Raw genomic sequence first — 19,685 nt, 5'->3', positions numbered from 1 at the left:
GGTAGTGAATTTAATAGTATATTTTTTATTTTGATCGTTTGATTTGATGATGACAAAGCCAAGAACAAATTCAAGCCCAAATGAATATATGCATGTAAGAATTAACAACATCAAAACATTCTCGACAGAATATCCAAAACCTTCGAAGATGATATTTCCAACTCATCTTCATATAAAATCTTCTTAGGTTATGCGCTCGAACATTTTACATTGTCTCGCAAGAGGAATTGCATTGACTTTTCCATAGGTTTTACCTATATCCTATCCCTATTTTTCCTAAATCTCATCCCAACCACACAAACTAGATTTTATGCAGGGACGAAGCTAGGATTTATTGTTTGGGGGAAAATATATATGGGTATAGCAGTTTCGCCGTAAAAGCAGGTGGCCGAAGGCCGCAATTTTATTTTAGGCTTTGGTATTTTCCTTCATATGATGTCACAAAAATATCCAATAAGTTGTAGGATGTTTAAATTGATGGTTGGATTTAATATTTTGATATTTTTCACTTCTTTCCCACGTAATTTTGATATTTAAGCCAAATTTTATATGATAAGTACCTAATACCAGTAGTTTTTAAAGTGTATAGTAGAGGATTCAAGGCTCTCTATGTAATATATAAAGATAAGGGGGCAAATTTATAAACACTTAAAATTTTCAAGCCTAAAATGGTAATTATGTAAAGTCTAAATATGTAATTAGGAAATCCTAGGGGGACTGTTGTCTCCGTGCCTGATTTTGTGTAATTCTTTTTAAATTGGGTGAAGGAAACTCTTTCTGAATAGGTCAGGGACGGAGCTAGGTGCATCCTAGGGGTGGCCCTCGTCCCCCTGTTTTTTGTTAATTCATTAGACATCCCTTGATGTTTTTGTTATTTGGAGAAAAAAACTTTCAATAAGCCCCCCAAAAATATATGTTTTATACATTAGTCTCCCCTATGAAAAATTTCTGGCTCCGCCCTTGAAAGAGGTAAAACCTTCCTATATTTCAACCGGATTTTGAGAGCATTTGGTATATATGTCATCGCGCCGGATGTACTTTGTGCACTCCATCGAGGCATTTCAATCCTTCGGGATTGTAATTAAGCGCCAAACGTGATGCTTTTCATGTCTGATAAAACTAAGAGCTTTGCGGGAGAGCTAAATAAGCAAGCAGTTTCTTTGCTGTTGGATCTTGTTCCCCACCGTTAGATCACATGCATTTTATTTTATAATCGAAAAGTACAGCAGGTAAAGTCTGAGTATTAAAAATAGATCCCTATTCTTCATTTTATTTCATCAAGTGTCCTTATTTTCATCTCAATTCTTGCAATCGTGGAAATTTTATCACCGTCATCAGGACCAAATCTAAAAACTTCACAACGAGTTCAAGATGAAATTCATCAAATGCTTCATTAGCATTAAGAAAATCGGAGTTTTATTTCGTCAGCTAAACAAGATTCATTAAAACTTGAACCCTTTTAGCTCTTGATTCTTACTACACTTTCATTACCAGCAACAACAATTCGCAATTTGAAATCATTTTATCTCCTGATTCATTAAATCGAACTTTCATCGTTATCTACGTCTTTTTTAATTTCTCAAGATTACCCAGTAACCCACAAAGAGAAAAAGAAGATAAAGAACATTAAGTATATCAGAGAAGACGAAGAAACAACCCAAATCCCACTAACTGAGCTATACAAAATCAGATGTTCCCCAATTTTCGCCCTAATTATCTTTTTTTTTTTTCCTGTTAGCAAGACTCCATAAGACTTGACTATTAAACCTCAAGTCCTAGGACCCTGACCAAGTATTCTGTCAAAGTCAGTAGCCTACAATAATGGCGTGTAATCTCTTTTGGTTGTTAAGCACATTGTAACAGATTGAGATTTACATTGCATATAAATATATCTGCTATCTACACGATCAAAGTGTGGAAGCATTCACCAGAAAACCCTTTTATAACTTGGTATCAGGAGGGTTTGATCCCTTCGCTTTTCCGTTGTTACAATCAAACCAAAACAAGAAACACACAAACACCATCAATGGCATACACCACTAATACCCTCAGACGGGTGCATATTCATCATTTAGTAACATTAAAACATACATAAACCAATCATATTTTGTGGAAAGCACAATTCACACCCATCCTAAAGGGGTATGACCTCAATGGGTTTGTGGATGGAACCAAACCAGTACCTGCAAAAACATTACAAAACAGTGATGCTGTTAATCCTGAGTTCACAGCTTATGAACATCGGGACTCTTTAATTGTTGGATGGTTGAATTCAACATTAACTCCAGAAGTTCTCAGCAATGTCGCCCATCTCACATCTGCAAAAGAGGTTTGGGACAAACTCGAATCGGAGTATGTACCTAAGACGTTTCATCATCAGATGAATCTAAAGAAACAACTTCACAGCATGTCCAAAGGTAACAAAACACTCAAAACCTATTTGAATGATGCTAAATCCTTATTTGCTCAGTTAGCAGAGTCTGGCTGCGCTGTTACAACAAATGAAAAAAAACAAGCCATTAGTAATGGCCTCAATCAGAGTTATGATACCATTGTCACAGCGTTAAGCAATGTTGATGACATGGATATCGACACCTTCTACTCTCATCTAGTTACCTTTGATATGCGTCAAGAGCAGCAGTTATCATTATTGCAGACCCCAGTTACAAATATGGCTGCAACCCACGCAGGGTCATCCAGCAGAGGAGATCCAAGGAGATTTAACAATCAGGGATATCAGTATAACAACAACTCATCAAGCAATCGATCGCAGCAGTATCAACGCAATCAACAGATTGTAGAGAAGTGCCAAATTTGTAAGAAGAAAGGACATCTGGGAGACAGATGTTGGTTCCGTTAGGAGAAATCCAGTAACAGCTCCAATCGTTCTCCTGCTGCCTATGATTCCTTCCCTGGTGGTCATATAAACAATCAATGGGTGACCGACACAGGAGCAACTCACCATGTTACAGCTGACATGCGCAACTTGTCCATTCCCCATGAATACCATGGTACTAAACAAGTTCATGTGGGAAATGGTAATGCACTTGATATTTCCAACGTTGGTAAGGGTTCCTTTACACTAAACTCACGTATTTTTATGTTGAACAATATCTATCATGTTCCTCAGATTAAAACTAATCTCCTATCAGTTTCACAATTTTGTAAAGACAACAATGTCTTTTTTGAGTTTCACTCTGGCTGTTTTGTTGTAAAGGACAAGCGCACGGGGAGTCTGCTGCTAAAAGGGATCAATAAAAATGGGATGTATGTGTTTGATGGAGTCAGTTTTCCAAAGTGTTCAATAAAACCAACCGCAATGGTTTCCTCAACTCTTCCAATATGGCATCAGCGTTTAGGTCATCCTATGCTTAGCACTGTGTCGAAAATTTGTCGTCAGTTTTCTCTTCCAGTTAGCAATAAAATTTTTGAGTTCTGTCACTCTTGCCATGTGAGTAAAATCAAGAAGTTATCTTTCTCACTTAGTAACACTGCTTATAATAAACCATTGAGCTTAGTTGTCTCAGATATTTGGGTCTCTCCTTCATTGTCAAGAACTGGCTTTCGCTATTATATCTTGTTTATGGATGTATTTTCACATTACACATGGATTTTTCCGCTAGTACATCGTTCTGATGCTTTGCAAACATTTATTCTATTTAGGGAGCAGGTTGAAAATCTTACAGACAATAAAATAAAAATCTTTCAGTCAGATAATGCCTTAGAATACAAAAAGTTCACCTCTTATCTAAATGACTCAGGCATCCAGCATCGCTTTTCATGTCCTCACACGTCTCCTCAAAATGGACTGGCTGAGCGTCGAATCAGACATGTCACAGAGTCTGGTTTGGCTCTAGTTTTTCATGCACCTATGCCTAAATCATTCTGGGCAGATGCCTTTCTTACTGCATGCTATCTCATTAACAGACTGCCAAAATCACGGTCAGAATCAAAAACTCCACTTGAACTTTTATTCAACAGGAAACCTAATCATTCCTTTCTCAAGGTCTTTGGCTGCTTGGCATATCCTTGCTTAAGGAAATACAACAGTGACAAACTAGAACCTAGGTCACTTCCTTGTGTCTTTATCGGTTACAGTACTGCTCATTAGGGTTACATGTGCTTACACAGAGAAACAAACAGGTTATATATTTCTAGGCATGTTAGGTTTGAGGAAAACACATTCCCATTTGTATCCCTCAAGCAGCAGTCACCGATGCCAAATCCAGGTATAGTGCATTCTAGCACAGGTATTTTCTTTAAGCATCCTTTTCGCAATAGTAGTGTGTCTGTCCAACAGGGTGCCAATCATCAACAAATGCCTGCTCAGCAAATTCCAGAAGTTGCACCAATTCAGGGTACATCCTCTGTCTCTGCTGATACACCTAACATGGAGCTGGATTTATCATCGACTGCTGCATCTCATTCCAATCCATCCTCTCCTAATGAATCCACATTGCCAATTACAACTGCTCTTGCTTCTAAGGAGGACCACAGTGGAGGCCATGTGCATCCAATGATGACACGTGCGAAATCTGGCATCCACAAGCCAATTCAGAAGCTCTGTCTCATTTCCTCAGAACATACCTTGCTTGATGCAGCCTTCATGGAAACTACCTGCTTTTCAGCTGCACATAAAGATCCAGATTGGAGAGAGGCAATGGATGTTCAGATTAATGCACTGATTCGGAATGGGACTTATTCTCTTGTCAAATATGAGCAAGGTATGAATGTTGTGGGATCGAAATGGGTTTACAGAATCAAACAGAACCCAGATGGTTCGATCAACAAAAGGAAAGCCCGTCTGGTGGCCAAAGGTTACAACCAACAACAGGGCATCGATTATAGTGAAACTTTTTCTTCAGTGGTTAAACCATGCACCATCCGTCTTGTGCTATCTATTGCGGTTATGCATCACTGGACAATCAAGCAGTTGGATGTAGAAAATGCGTTTTTGCATGGCACATTGGAGGAGGATGTATACATGCAGCAGCCTCAAGGGTATGTAGATGCAAACTATCCCACACATGTCTGCAAGTTGCACAAATCTCTTTATGGCCTCAAACAGGCGCCTAGGGCCTGGTTTTCGAAGCTCAGCACCTATCTAATTCATTTGGCTTCAAGGGGTCTATTGCAGACAGCTCACTTTTTATTCGCCAATCAACACAGTCAACTCTATATGTTCTGGTTTATGTAGATGACATAATAGTTACAGGATCTCATGCAGATGAAATATCTGCATTAATTGCTGATCTCAGTGCAGTCTTTGCACTGAAAGACTTGGGTGATTTATCATTTATGGGAGTAGAAGTGCTCAGGCGTGGAGATGAGCTGATTCTCACCCAACGTAAGTATGTCATGGATCTTCTACGGAAGACAAAGATGGATGGGGTTAAACCAGTAAACACACCATTGGCTGCAAATGTTAAAATTCAGAAGCAAGGTACCAGTAGGTTTCATGACTCGAGTTTATATCGCAGCGTTGTGGGTGCGCTGCAGTATTTGCATTTGACAAGACCGGACATCTCAGTTGCGGTGAACAAGGTCTGTCAGTATATGCATGACCCTTATGAAGAGCACTGGGAACTGGTGAAACGAATCATTCGGTATCTCAAAAACACAGTTGATTATGGACTGCATCTCCGACCATCAAGTGATATTTCCTTACAAGCCTATTCTGATGCGGATTGGGCTGGATGTCTTGATGACAGACGCTCTACCAGTGGCTACTGTGTCTACTTTGGGGGCAACCTGTTTTCCTGGAGTGCAAGAAAGCAGAAGACGGTCTCCAAGTCCAGCACGGAAGCAGAATATCGTGGCATTGTTATTGCCACTTCGGAGATAATCTGGATCCAATCGTTACTACAAGAACTTGGTGTTCAAACCTCGCCACCTATACTTTGGTGTTACAATTTGGGAGTAACGTATTTAACCTCTAATCCCTTGTTTCATGCTCGTACCAAGCACATAGAGATAGACTACCACTTTGTTCGTGAGCGTGTAGCATCAAAGCAACTTCAAGTCAGGTTCATCAGTTCAAGAGATCAGATAGCAGACATCTTCACTAAAGGGTTATTAGCGCCAAGGTTTCATATACTAAGAAGCAAGTTGCAACTTCGCGAGCTACAGTACAACTTGAGGGGGAGTGTTAGCAAGACTCCATAAGACTTTTCTATTAAGCCTCAAGTCCTAAGACCCTGACCAAGTATTCTGTCAAAGTCAGTAGCCTACAATAATGGCGTGTAATCTCTTTTGGTTGTTAAGCACATTGTAACAGATTGAGATTTACATTGCATATAAATATATCTGCTATCTACACGATCAAAGTGTGGAAGCATTCACCAGAAAACCCTTTTCTAACTTTTCCCCTTGGCATAATAACAAAATGTTTCCCTGATTGATCCCTTAATCGATTTCCCACCTATATTTTCCTCAATCGGAACCGGCAATCCATAGTCTGATACTCATCTTTTCATCGTCTTTAATTTAATGATTCAATTGCTTGAAAATCTAGGTGTGATTGGAGAGCTTTAATCATTATCATCTTTGATCGCATTAAATCTATCTGATATTTTTGGTATTGGCTTTTCTCATAAATTTTTCTTTTAGTTTCTAGAAATATCTCTCTCAGAAATTGTGTTAATGAAGGAATGGTTTTTGTTCACTGTAGAAAGTAGATATTGATTTTTGGATGGTATTTTAATTTTTTTCATAACACAAGGACCTGTTTCTAATACCAAATATTTGGCAGCTGTTAGTTTTCTGAAAGGGATAAAAAAAATGTGATCTAACGATAGGGAACACGATCCTACGGCAGAGAAACTGCTTGCTTATTTAGCTCTCCCGCAAAGCTGCGCGGGACAGCATTGCTCTAAAACTAATAGGGTGTTGTAATATCCGTACTTGGTACAGGCAGTAGGCTATGGGAATTTCTCCCTTGCTGTTGAGACTATTAATCCCACATTGTCTGGACATCTAAGATTCTGCGGTTTATAATTCTACGGGCATCTTCACTTATTGCAAATTGGTTTGAGTTGGATGCACGTATTCTAACATGGTATAAGAGCAGACTATTTGCGACGAGTCATTGACCGCGTCTTTACTCCGCATCACCCAATTTATTGTCCACTTGTTAGACCCAACGAGGCTACTCGTGAGGGGGCGTGTTGAGACTATTAGTCCCATATTGTCTGGACATCTAAGATCATGCGGTTTATAATCCTACGGTCCTCTCCACTCATTGCCAATTGGTTTTGAGTTGGATGCCCGTATTCTAACACTTGCAAAACTTTGAAAAACATTATTAGCGGACTCCAAAATTATTCTTACTGCGACTTTTGACATATACAAAAGCGATCATCAGGAACCAGCCTTTTTGCCGATTAACATCTGAAGATGAAGATTGGAAGTTTATTCAGTAACCAACACCATTGTTGGTTAAGAACTGAATGTGTGTGAGATGGGTGCAAGGAATTTATCAGTAACCAACACCATTGTTGATTAAGAACTGAAAATTTGAGAGATGGGTGCGAGGGATTTATCAGTAACCAACACCATTGTTGGTTAAGAACTGAAGATTTGAGATATGGGTGCAAGGGGATTTTGATTGATGGCTGGAGATTTTGTTTAGGTTAAGATGAAGGCTTTGATTGATGCAAATTAATTAAGGATGTCACTGATTACATAGATGGGGACCAGCAGTACCTCTAAGATGAGGTGAGATTGTAAAGGGAAATGGGGACAAACTTCTTCAATCCAGGAAGGAGACACAGGAAAGGAGAGAGCTTCAAGCTACCATGGAAACCTGATCTTCCTCAGCAACCCGGAGATACCAACTACATGAAAGCAAACCAGAAGGAACTAAAGGCCTGCTCGGATCTAGTCCAAGACTAGATCCGAGCAGGAAAAGCACAGGCGAATTTTTTTTTTCTGCAGTGAAGGTGTTTCTAGAGAGGAGAGAAGAGAGAGAAAACCAAACAGCTGTCAAGGTCACTACAGGGGTTAATGAGTTTCTCCAAAATGGCAAAATCTATATAATTGAAATGTTGTTTTTGCTTGGTATTTGTGAACTTCATAAAATTTGGCAATTCTTGTAAATTTTTCCCGTGTTTTTTTTTTGTTCTTGTGATGATTCAAACATTATAGGTGTAATTTGTGTTATACGATTTTAAGCCTGACAGGACAGATGAGAAGGAGAGAATACAAGCATCCGGAGGAACCGTTATGAATTGGAATGGTTCTCGTGTTCTTGGTGTACTAGCTACTTCAAGATCTATAGGTACTAGAGCAATACAACGTCATCTCTTTCTTTCATAGAAAAAATGTCATAGTAAAGTTTCATTCAGAAATGTTTTTGATATTATTCAGTGGGCAGAGTACAAAATAGAGAAAGAAAGAACATGCAATCAAAAAACAATAAAATTATCAATAAGACCGACCAAGTCCCGAATAAAACCCCGGCTCAATTAGCTACCAAATTATCGAAGTGTAAACTAGCAGAGATGTTTCCTATGCTTATGCTGCTGCTAATACGAATTTTGATTTTTCCTTTTGCTCAGGTGATCGCTACCTCAAACCATACGTAACATCTGTCCCGGAGGTCACGGTAACTTCACGAACTGAAAGCGATGAGTTTGTGATATGTGCAAGTGATGGTTTATGGGATATCATGTCAAACAAGATGGCTTGTAATATAGCAAGGAGATGTCTCGAAGGTAAAGTATCAAGGGGATCCTCATCACCTTCAAATCATACTAGTAATGCGGCACTGGCTGCGGCATTTCTGACGGAAGTTTCTATGGCCAAAGGAAGTAAAGATAACATCAGTGTTGTGATAGTTGAGTTGAAGAAACTGAATTAGCCTAGTACTAATAATTCTTTTCCAAGTTGACCTCATTTAGTTTTAAGATTACATGCGGGATACTTGGTGTGTTTACATGCCAAGAGGTCTGTGAATTAGGATCCTACTAATTAATTACATTGTGAGGGTAATTTTTTATCTTATTCGTATAGTAGTAGGTATATCAGTGAGTTTATTGAAATAAAGAAAGCATTAATCTTCTTCTCCATGTTCTTCTTAAGCTAGTAGTGTATCAAGAACAAACAGTCGTTCTTCGCACACCGATTTCATTTTCACAGATGAAACCCCAAGTAAGACATGTGCATACTAAGCAGGTAAATGCAAAACATACTGCATGGAACAGACCAACCATGTGCATTTTTTGGGTACAACGAAAAATTCTTCCGACATCACTCATGCCGGCTTGTCTGCCGACATAGATGATCAGACCACACATTTTGTTTGCTAAGTAATGATGTAGTTATCTAGTGGAATGAATAAAACTGCCTGATGAACTCAAGATTAGTTCAGAAACTGCTTGCTGTCAGCTGTCTAGCTTCATCGAATTCATCTGTTCTGACGAGATTCAGTTAGTTCGTTTCTGGCAAAATCGTTGTCGTGTCTCTACCACATTCAGTCTTTGAAAGTCAACTCTCCGATCGGTCAACTAATACACATATCGAAATTCTTGAAAGATTATCCATTCAAGTGCGATACCTCATCTTGATCTTTCGAATAAGGAAGAGTCAAGCCGCGCGTGTATTAAACCGAATTTCAATTCTTATCCTACAAAACACCTGCGCCGACATAACACTAGTAAATATAACTTAGCTGCACGCACAAGAAAAAACAAAGACCACGGCCGCTAATGGTGCCAGTTCACTTGGAAAGATATCATGTAATAAGCATGCGACATGCAGTGTAGGGATAAAATATCGTACACTAGGTTATTAAGCGAAATGGTCTTCTCATTATCATGCGAACGCACACAACATATCCCAGATGACGTCACCAAGTCACGAGTAAAGTGTGAAGAACCATGCGGTGTTAGAGAGCATGTGCGAGAAGAGTTAATGTAAGAGTGCGTCAATGACGCGCGTCAGATCCGAAAGTATGGGTTTTATTAGATGTCTTCCACTATGTAAACTCCTATATATAGGACCAACCACCATTGTATTGAGAGAGAGATCTTTTTGAGAGCTTAGAAAAAATATTTAGGAGAGAGAGATTATTTGCTTCCCAAGTTAGGGTTTTTTCATAACTTTGTACCTTGCTTGAAGATTCTAGTTAACGTTCTTATGATTCTTATGATGATTACTTAGATTATTCTATTGATTTTACTAAGGGTGTGGTTGTAGGATTTCCTGCAACTACATTTTGGCGCTAGAAATCAGCTCGGAATGATGTATCATGTTGGTGAATCTTGTTAGAGCATTGCTCGGTCGAAGTCGCATGCGTTTCTATCTCAAGCATGTTTGTCAATGTTAGTGATCAGAACTATAACTCTTGATTTCTAGTCTACTATAGCTAAGGTCTCGGACTAGGATAGAATCATAGTTGAGCTCAAGAACTCCATGGCAATCATCATACAAGACGAAGGACTACTCATGGAACTGGTGGATCTTCATCGACTAAAAGGTATGTGGAGACTTGAACTTATCTATCACTCAAAAGTCTATTTATCTCCTATCTTGAGACAAAAGTCGTTTTGCTATATAGACTTAGATTATACACATTTGGTATTTCGAGCCGAGTTTACCTCGCCTATCTATTTCTCGAAATATGTATTGGTAAAGCTTTCGCTTTAGCCAAGTTCATCTTTACCTAGTGACGAAAGTCATGTTATGTTTCAATCACTTTAAAAATTGCTCTGACGAAAAATGGTGTGTAAATAACAACTATATATATAACGTCCTCTGAGAATGTTTCAATGATTGAAATAAGATTTTAGACTATATAACCATTTGGAGGATATAAGCATTGTTGTGTAAACACATATATGTATAAGTTCTTATTGCTTGAACCGAAGTTTGCGAACTTTGTTGATCAAGTGAACCGGAGAAGTGCGTGAGCTAAGTCCGCGAACTCATTCCGCGAACTGGCGAAGTTTTCAAACCCGAGAATTTCTGCTGGAGTTTGTAAACTCCATCCGGGAACTTAAGTCCGCGAACCCAGTCCGCGAACTTGAGTAGGTTATGTCTAAAAACGATGTTTAGTGAACTTATCTTTATAAACTAAGGAATGCAATTGCAAACCGTGGCTATAGAGTTCATGAACCGATTCAAGTGAATCAAATTGTTTTTGCTTCAATTGTGTCTTGTGTAGTACATGAGATTTCCTTGTAATTGAACAACTCTATAACTAGTTCATTTGAGTCATTTGAACTAGTTATGGTGAAGAAGAATATGGTTGATATGAAAGTGATCTTATGGCTAACCATTTGGTTAACTATTGTTGAACCAACTAATGTACAAATTTGGGTGCGGTTACACAAAGCCCAGGAACGTGCATTTCATTTGTTATACAAGCTATGTTTTCCATCTAACGGTTGATAAATATTAGCTTGAATCTAATCAGGTTTTCATCTAACGGTGAATATTGAATGCTTTGTTACCAAGCTAACATTGATTGCGAACCCTGATTTGAAAGACTATATAAGGGATAACTCTAGCAACTGGGAAACCTAATCCCCACACATTCTGTGTGATACTAGTTGTGCTAAGCTAGAGTCGATTCTCCTTTAAACTTTGGTTTCTTCTTCTAAACCAGGTTAACGACTTAAAGACTTTATTGGGATTGTGAAGCCAGGCCGTTACTACTTTTATTGTAGTTGTGTGATCTGATCTTGCTGTTTCTATCGTACGAGTACAATTATAATAATTGGCTTGAGATTTCTATCTCTGATAGGCATGATAAAAAGTAATCACAAACATCTTCGTCTCATCTTTTGTGATTCCACAATATCTTTTTTCGCTGCGTCGATTAAGATTATTGTGAGGTGATTGATAATACTAGGATGTTCTTCGGGAATATAAGTCCGGTTTATAAATTGGTTCATGTTCACCTTGATTTATCAAAAGACGGAACAAAACTCGTAGGTATATTCGTGGGAGACAGATTTATCTATTATCATAGACTTTTCTGTGTGATACAGATTTTTTTACTAAAGTCTTCGACTTTGGGTTGTAGCAACTTTTAGTTATGGGTGAGATCATCTAAGGGAATCAAGTGCGTAGCATCCTGCTGGGATCAGAGACGTGGGAGCATAACTGTGCCTTGGATCAGTGTGAGATTGTTTGGGGTTCAACTACAGTCCAAACCGAAGTTAGTTTGGAGTAGGCTAGTGTATGTAGCGACTTAATACAGTGAGTGTTCAATATGGACTAGGTCCCTGAATTTTTCTGCATTTGCGGTTTCCTCGTTAACAAAATTCTGGTGCCTGTGTTATTTCTTTTCCGCATTATATTTTGTTATGTAATTGAAATATCACAGGTTGTGCTTTGTTCAATCAATTAGAATATCCAACCTTTTGGTTGTTGATTTAAATTGATTGACACTTGGATATTGGTCTTTGGTACCATCCAAGTTATCTCTCTGTGATAAAGACTCGCATATTTCTATTTGCTTGAGTATAGATCAAATCGAAAGATTGAGATACAAAACTCTTTGATGTACTTTTATCTAGATTGAGTATGACTGTCTAGTTGATTCTCTAGAAAGTATATTGGAGTTTGTCCATACAGATTGCTAAGCGAAGATTGGGTGTGGTTGTTAGACTCCCGATTTTTCAATTGGTATCAGAGCAGGCAAACACATTTAAGACCTCATAAGTCTGTGTTTGTAGCGATCTGATTATGGACGAGTCTATCTCTAAATCACCAGATGATTTTCAAAGCTTGGATTCACCGGAGAGGACTGTCACATATAGGTCTGTATCTAAACATTCTCTTAATGTAAAACCGGTTGAAGTCGGGGAAACATGCCTAGAAGAACAGTTGGATGAACTTTCTGATGAAGCTGATTCAGATATTGATAGAGATGTTGATGAGGAAGTCTCTGAGTATGTGAAGATTTTGAATTCGTTAGAAAAGAAGAAGATGAAAACTTCACATGTCACTCCTCTACTGACTCCTCTCTGTCGTGAAAACAAGAAATTGAGAAGATGTTACGCAGGTGTTTATGTTTCAAATCGTTCTAACTAATCGATCCTCAAGGATTCTGAGGAAACCCTGCGTATGAAGTCACTTGAATGTGATAATCTCTCTTAAAAGTATTTTTTGTTGGAAGAGAAACTCGGCGAATCTGAAGCAAGGATTAACTCCCAGCAAACAAGTTTTGACGACAGAGAAAGTGCTTATCTCACTCGAGAAAAACGCCTTGAGGCTGATTTAGCTGCTTCTCTTGATAAAAATCAAGATGTTGGATGATGACTTGAAAAAGTTCAATACTAGTTCAAGCAAATTAACCACTATGCTAGGAGCAAGTAAAAATCACCGTGATACACGGGGATTGGGCTATAAGGGAATAGATGCTCCAAGTATTAGCAAAGAGGTAAAATTTGTCAAGGCTAGTGACTGTTCTCAACAAAAGGTTTCCACTGATGGCAAAAGTGAAATACCTTCACCGACAGTAAAGGTTCAAAAGAGCAAAGTTTATCAACCTCCAAAGTCATCACATACGGATCGAGGTAAGAACATTCCTTATGTTTGCCACTATTGCGGAAGTAAAGTTTACCTGGAAAGGAGATGTCGTTTCCGTATAAGGAATGAGAAACGTCATGATGTTCTTGTTTGGGCATCACAAGAAGTTGTGAAACCAAGATCATATGTTAAGACTAATCCCCTTAACGTTACAGATTGTAATTGTCCAACCTTTAGGCAAAGAAATCAATGCTGTGATAAACCTAGATTTGCCTATAAAAGTCATACGAATAATTTTCACAATCGTAATGGTTATCAAAAGGATAACTACGTAAAGACGAAGACAAGATCCGATGCTCCTAGTTGTAAAAATACTAATTTGCAAAAGAATAGTCAATCCTATTCTCTTCCGAGAATTCTAGAAGAGAGTAATGGGAAGAAGGTTCCAATGTTCTTAAACGCACTCAGAAGTGGATACCAAAGAAAGTCGATGATGTTTTGAGTGTGAAAAGGAATGATCTCCCAGAAAATTCCATGACTATAGAGAAGGCAGTATCCATGATGTTGGAACTTAACAAGTTCTTTGGGAAGATGGATTTGGATGTGAAAGGTTCTAAAAGCGATCTCTTTCATGATAATTCAAAAGCCACTTGTGGTGATAAAGATATTTTTCACCTCAACACAACTTGATTGTGTTGTACGTGCATCCTCACCAATGAACGCCCTGCTATGTATACGGTGAGGGTAGCACGAAAATTGGGGCGCACAAATTATGTTCGGTAAGGATGCAGAATTTGATGGGATTCTTCTAAAAAGGTATGTCTATAAACTTGATCAAGGATTGTGTTTTTTATTTTGCTTAGAGTACTTATAATGATGTATGTACCTTGCTTATCGTTCATTTCAACCTAATTTGATCTGTGTTTAAGGTTCTTAAGTGTTTAGGTTTGAAAATAGTAGTTCGGATGTTTGGACTCTATGAAACAATACCTGGTATGCTTACCATCTTTTAAAATCAAAATCCAGGTGTTTAAGTTCGTGGACTTGAAAATTCGTTTGCAAACCCGTATGCATATTTGCCTGTAGACGTCGATATTCGGTCGACTTGTTTTGGCCGTAACTTCTTCGTCCAAACTCGGGATGAACTCATTATTTTTGCATTATCTACCTCTTTGAATTATCTTCAAAATGGAGATGAGAATTATTGATTTTGGATGAGTTAAGATTTGTATTTCCCCGTCTCTTGTTTTAAGTGTTTTGCTCCGTTTCATCGCACTTGTTCCAATTCTCTTGGACTTGAGCACTTGGATTCTTGGAGTATTACTCTTCTAAGCTCATTAGTAGCCTTAAAAAGAATGTTTTTGGTGAATCATAAAGAAGGAAGTTCAAGAATGGGCTGTAGTACGCATTGCTACTACAAATAGGCCACAAGATTAAAGTACTGACAAGAGTACCCATTGTATATGTGATGAAGAATTTCAAAAGGTCAGGAAGAATTGAAAGATGGAATGCACAAATAGGCCATTTTGGGATCAAGTATGAAACATTATCTTCACCAAAACAACAAGTTATCGCAGATTTCTTGGCAGAATTTCCATTAGAAGAAGATGAACAAGTAGAAGAGATGATGGACATAGAGGAAGAACAAAGAAATCCTAAAGACTTGCTCACAGATCGTAACTCAAATAGATGGGAGATACTAGTAGATGGATCATCAACTGTAGAAGGAAACAGAATTGGAATAATATTCATTTCACCAAAAGGAGCAAGAATGGCTTACTCATTTAGGTTGGAGTTCGAATCCACCAATAATGAAACCGAATATGAAGCAGTGGTACATGCATTACAACTAGCAATTGAAATGAAGAAAAAAGACGCTAGAATTACAAGTGATTCACAATTGGTAATAAGTCAAATAGAAGGAGTGTATAGTACAAATGAACCATCTCTACAGAAGTACAAGAAACTCGTTGAAGAACGCAAAAATTTCAAACATAAGTTGGAGACACATAGGCAGGATAGATAACCGATCTACAGATGCCATGGCGTTCATTTCTTCTATGTTAATAGATCCAACCACAAGGTATATAAAGATACAGACGCTCTTTTCACCATCAATCAAAAAAGAAGAAGAAAATGACGTAGGCATAATGATGGTAGATGAAGCGGTAGAAGAACATGCGGATAAAGACGCAGATTGGAGAACAAAACGTCATCTATATTTGGAAAAAGGAGAATTCCCAAGGAATAGATTGGAGACGCATAAGTTAAAAAGTCGAGCAACAAATTATGAGCTGAGAGAAGGCGTACTTTATTGAAAATCCTTCCTTGGACCATCACTTGGATGTTTTACGCGGAAAGAAGGAATGTAAATCCTAAAGGTATTAAATTATGGAGACGCAGGGAACCATAATGGAGGAAGGTATTTAGCTTACAGAGCGAAGATACAAGGGTATTACTGGACCTACATGCATGAGGACGCGAAAGAAGTATCAAGGCGATGCGAAGAATGCCAACGTCATGGAAAAAATATACATGCACATGGAGCGACGCTAAACTCCACAACAAGTGTGTGGCCATTTACGAAATAGGGTCTAGACATTGTAGGTCCATTCATACCATGAACAGGACAGAGGAGATATCTAATAGTTGCAACAGACTACTTTACAAAATGGGCAGAGGTGAAAGCAGTACAACATATTCGATATTGAGATGTCTTCACGTTCATATTTGAAAACATTATTTGCAGATTTGGGATCCCCGTACAGTTAGTCTCTGATAATGGAAATCAATTTGAGGGCGAAAACATAGAAATGTTGCTTAACGCATTCAAGATACAAAGCGGAAAATCAACTCCTTTATATCTGCAGAGTAATGGGCAGGTTGAGGCAACTAACAAAACAATTGCAGATATACTGAAGAAAAAGCTTGAAGGGCATAATAAAGGCTGGTGCGAACAAGTTCATAACGCAGTATGGGAATACAAAACAACGCGGAGAGAAGCGACATGAATGTATCCCTTCTGCTTAACATATGGAGTAGAAGCGGTGCTACTAACTGAAGTCATCATACCTACAACGAAAAAAGAAGAATGGAAAATAATTTAAACACAAATCTGATCTTAACAAAGCTTGATGATTTAGAAGAAAGTAGAAAAACTTCTCTACAACATATGGAGAATTACCACGAGAGACTAGCTAGAGAATATAACAAGCGCGTCAAAGAAAGAGAATTAAAACCAGGAGAGCTAGTGTTGAGAGAAAGAACGCCTTATCAGAAAGGAAGAGATGGAAAACTGGAGAACAGATGGGATGGACCATACATAATAAAGAGGATAGTCGGAAATGGAGCGTATGAACTATTGGATCCTGAGGGGAAGAGTACATGTCGCAAACTTGAACATGCATGGAACATATTATATTTGAAGAAATACTCTCTGTAAGTCATGCGGTAGTAACCACACATATGAAGAAGACAATTACATGCGACTCAGATGCAACACATACAGTAGAAGATGCGAAGTTTTTCTTTTTCAAAACTCAGTGAAGATGTACTGATAAAGCGCATAAACAAAATTTGAAAAGGAGAGGGTACCCAAATATACCTCAAGCTAAAACTTTTCCTACCTATAAGTCCTTTCTCCGAAAGTGATTGTCTATGGACTGAGTCGAGACAATATAACTAAGCGGTTCAAACTTCTTGTGATCGTCTATGGATACGAGATCGAGACAATACAACAACGAAGGATGTTTACTTGGTATAAAGGTTCGGACTTAACCAAACACAATAGAATTGCTTATCAAGTAAATAGGAATTAACGTTTGTGTAATTTACTTTAATTATAATAAAACAATTATAATGCGGAAAATAAAAGCAAATGACACAGCAAGATTTTGTTAACGAGGAAACTGCAAATGCATAAAAACCCCGGGACCTAGTCCAGAATTGAATACTCTCAGGATTAAGCCGCTACACAAAATTACACTTAACTTCGTATATTTGAGACGAAGTATAGTTCACATAGTTTCGTCTGTATTCCCACGCCTCCGACTTATGAATAAGTCACGTACTTGGAACAATCCCTTTGGTTCGTATTCCAAACAGTAAAGGAACAAGAAATCTGTTTGGTATCAACTCTATTCAACCAAGTGATATGATTCGACAAAGGCTCTTCCGTTTATCTCAACATAAACTCCTTCGTAGGGTCTAGATATATCTTATGTTCAATCACCCAAAGGTAATCGATTAAGATTAAGCCAACAACACCTTTAATCCGAAGAACCGTGTTGATGCCGATCTACTCAATTAATCAATCCAATCTACCACAAGGATAAACCGATTATTAATTGGATCCTCTTTTACCCAAACAAGTAACCAAATATATATCCAAGATATTTGTCATATCTTGAAATCCACGTGAATCCTAAATATGCGTCCCGTATCAGGCTTCCCCACTGCGACGAAACTCGCCTCGAGTTTACATAAAAATGACAAATTGACGTAAGGAATTTGGAACTGCCACTAGTGATACAACTTGATCTTGGGTTACGCATCGGAATCACAAGCCATTCTGCAAATAATTTCATTTTCAAAATATCCGCCATATGCATACACCAAGTTAATAACTGGTCTCGCTGCGTGCTACTGCTGCAGTAAATAAAGTTCCACGAATACTTCCATGCAATGTCTTGACGGCAACCCAACAAAGCCGGTGAAGAAAACATAGTCAATGGATCTTCATATGGGAAGTGATGATGCAACGCTATTGTCTTCTCACTGGAAACTAATAAGCCAACCTCGTGAGGAACAATGGCCTCATGTAAATTTTGGTTGTCTTGACAAGCACTATCAGTAGTAAACTCATCTACAGCTAGTTCTTGCGACTTTTGGTTGCCAACTTCTTTTTGAGGTCTAGCGCCTGGTATTAAAACTACCTTCGTCTTTCTACACAAACTCATAGCTATTTTCTTGGCTCTTACGAACTGCTCCAACATGAAACAGCCATGGTCTTCCCAACACGATATCGCATATATCTAGATCAACTACTTCACAAATAATTGAATCAGAGTATAGCTTACCAAATTATAAAGGAAATCTGCAAACACCAACAGAAGTAATAGCTCCTCCGTAATTAAACCATTCAATCTGATCCGAATAAGGATACCAATCCATTTCGAGACTTGGCAACTCTACGGTTTTCATGGATACTTGTTGAAGAATAAACCAAGATACTATGAAGAAGACAGAAGGGATCAACAAGAGTTGTTGATACAGTGGTGTGGATCAACTATGAGAGTTGACAGAGTATGGTAGGATCAACTGGTACAGTTGATATGAAGTAAATGGATCAACAAGAATTGTTGACGCATGGTACAATATTTAGAAGTTTACTTGGGTTGCAAGTATTACTGGTTTTAGAGTTTGTTTACGTAGGTATTTTCTAGAAGAGTCTTTGTTAGAGTTTGATTATGTTAGGAAAGTGTTTATTACTTGAGAGTCAAGTTTGTAAACATATAAATAGGCTGTTAAGCCGTGAGTTCTAATCATATCAATTAAGAGAAGTTTGTTTGAGTTAAGTTTTTGTGTTTTCATTAAATCTTTGATATCAAATTTTCTGTAATACTAAATTCTCTTCACAACTACAGCCGATCACAAAACGGCATATTCTACTATTTATTGTTCCGACAAACTTGGACAACTTAAGATTAAGTTCTTCCATCGTCGAAAACTAACCCTTCATGGAACGGATTTTCACTGAGAGTTACTTGTATCCCACTTAAAAGGATCTTGAAAAAGATCAGTTGGTTATATGAACGAGTAATAAGACAAATAACCCAAAACTATTTAGTTTCTTACGACGTAACCAAACAGACCACTTTTCCGCAATACACAACAATCAAAACCCTTGATTTCCAAATCCCAAAACAATAAGCAACAGCAGAGTTAGAGATCATACCAAACAGTGAAATAAGCGCCAGTGATGATCAATCCACGATGAGATCTAAAAAACTGCTTATGTTCACTTTGGAAATGAAGACCCACCGAAATGATTTTTCTTATTCTTGACCGAACATATCTCTTTTCTTTCCCATTAGTAATAAACTAGGGTTTCACCAAAACAAATAGTAGTAGCAAGTGTTGAACGAGAAGCTTACTCTGTAAGGCGGATAAGAAAATAAATTTCCAACTGCCAGGATGCTTTGGCG

General features: G+C 38.1%; 1 protein-coding gene across 1 annotated transcript; it reads left to right on the top strand.

Moving 5' to 3' along the window:
- The first annotated feature begins 7,687 nt into the window (after positions 1 to 7,687).
- LOC113294013 (probable protein phosphatase 2C 8) lies at positions 7,688 to 8,860 on the top strand. Its single transcript, XM_026542449.1, has 3 exons — positions 7,688 to 7,716; positions 8,181 to 8,278; positions 8,559 to 8,860. Exons 1-3 carry the CDS (start codon positions 7,688 to 7,690, stop codon positions 8,858 to 8,860), a joined length of 429 nt encoding a protein of 142 aa, XP_026398234.1.
- Positions 8,861 to 19,685: the final 10,825 nt, after the last annotated feature.

This window comes from Papaver somniferum, chromosome 7, assembly GCF_003573695.1.
Source record: "Papaver somniferum cultivar HN1 chromosome 7, ASM357369v1, whole genome shotgun sequence".
NCBI classification, from domain to species: Eukaryota; Viridiplantae; Streptophyta; class Magnoliopsida; order Ranunculales; family Papaveraceae; genus Papaver; species Papaver somniferum.
The sequence above is the reverse complement of the archived record's forward strand: the minus strand, read 5'-3'. Positions and strand labels throughout refer to the sequence as shown.

What these genes read in the sequence shown, in the direction of transcription:
- LOC113294013 (XM_026542449.1), top strand. Translation starts at nt 7,688, where the DNA reads ATGGGGACCAGCAGTACCTCTAAGATGAG. An exon ending in AGCAGTACCTCTAAGATGAG is followed by an intron (nt 7,717 to 8,180) that starts GTGAGATTGTAA and finishes TAAGCCTGACAG; the next exon opens with GACAGATGAGAAGGAGAGAA. An exon ending in AGCTACTTCAAGATCTATAG is followed by an intron (nt 8,279 to 8,558) that starts GTACTAGAGCAA and finishes CCTTTTGCTCAG; the next exon opens with GTGATCGCTACCTCAAACCA.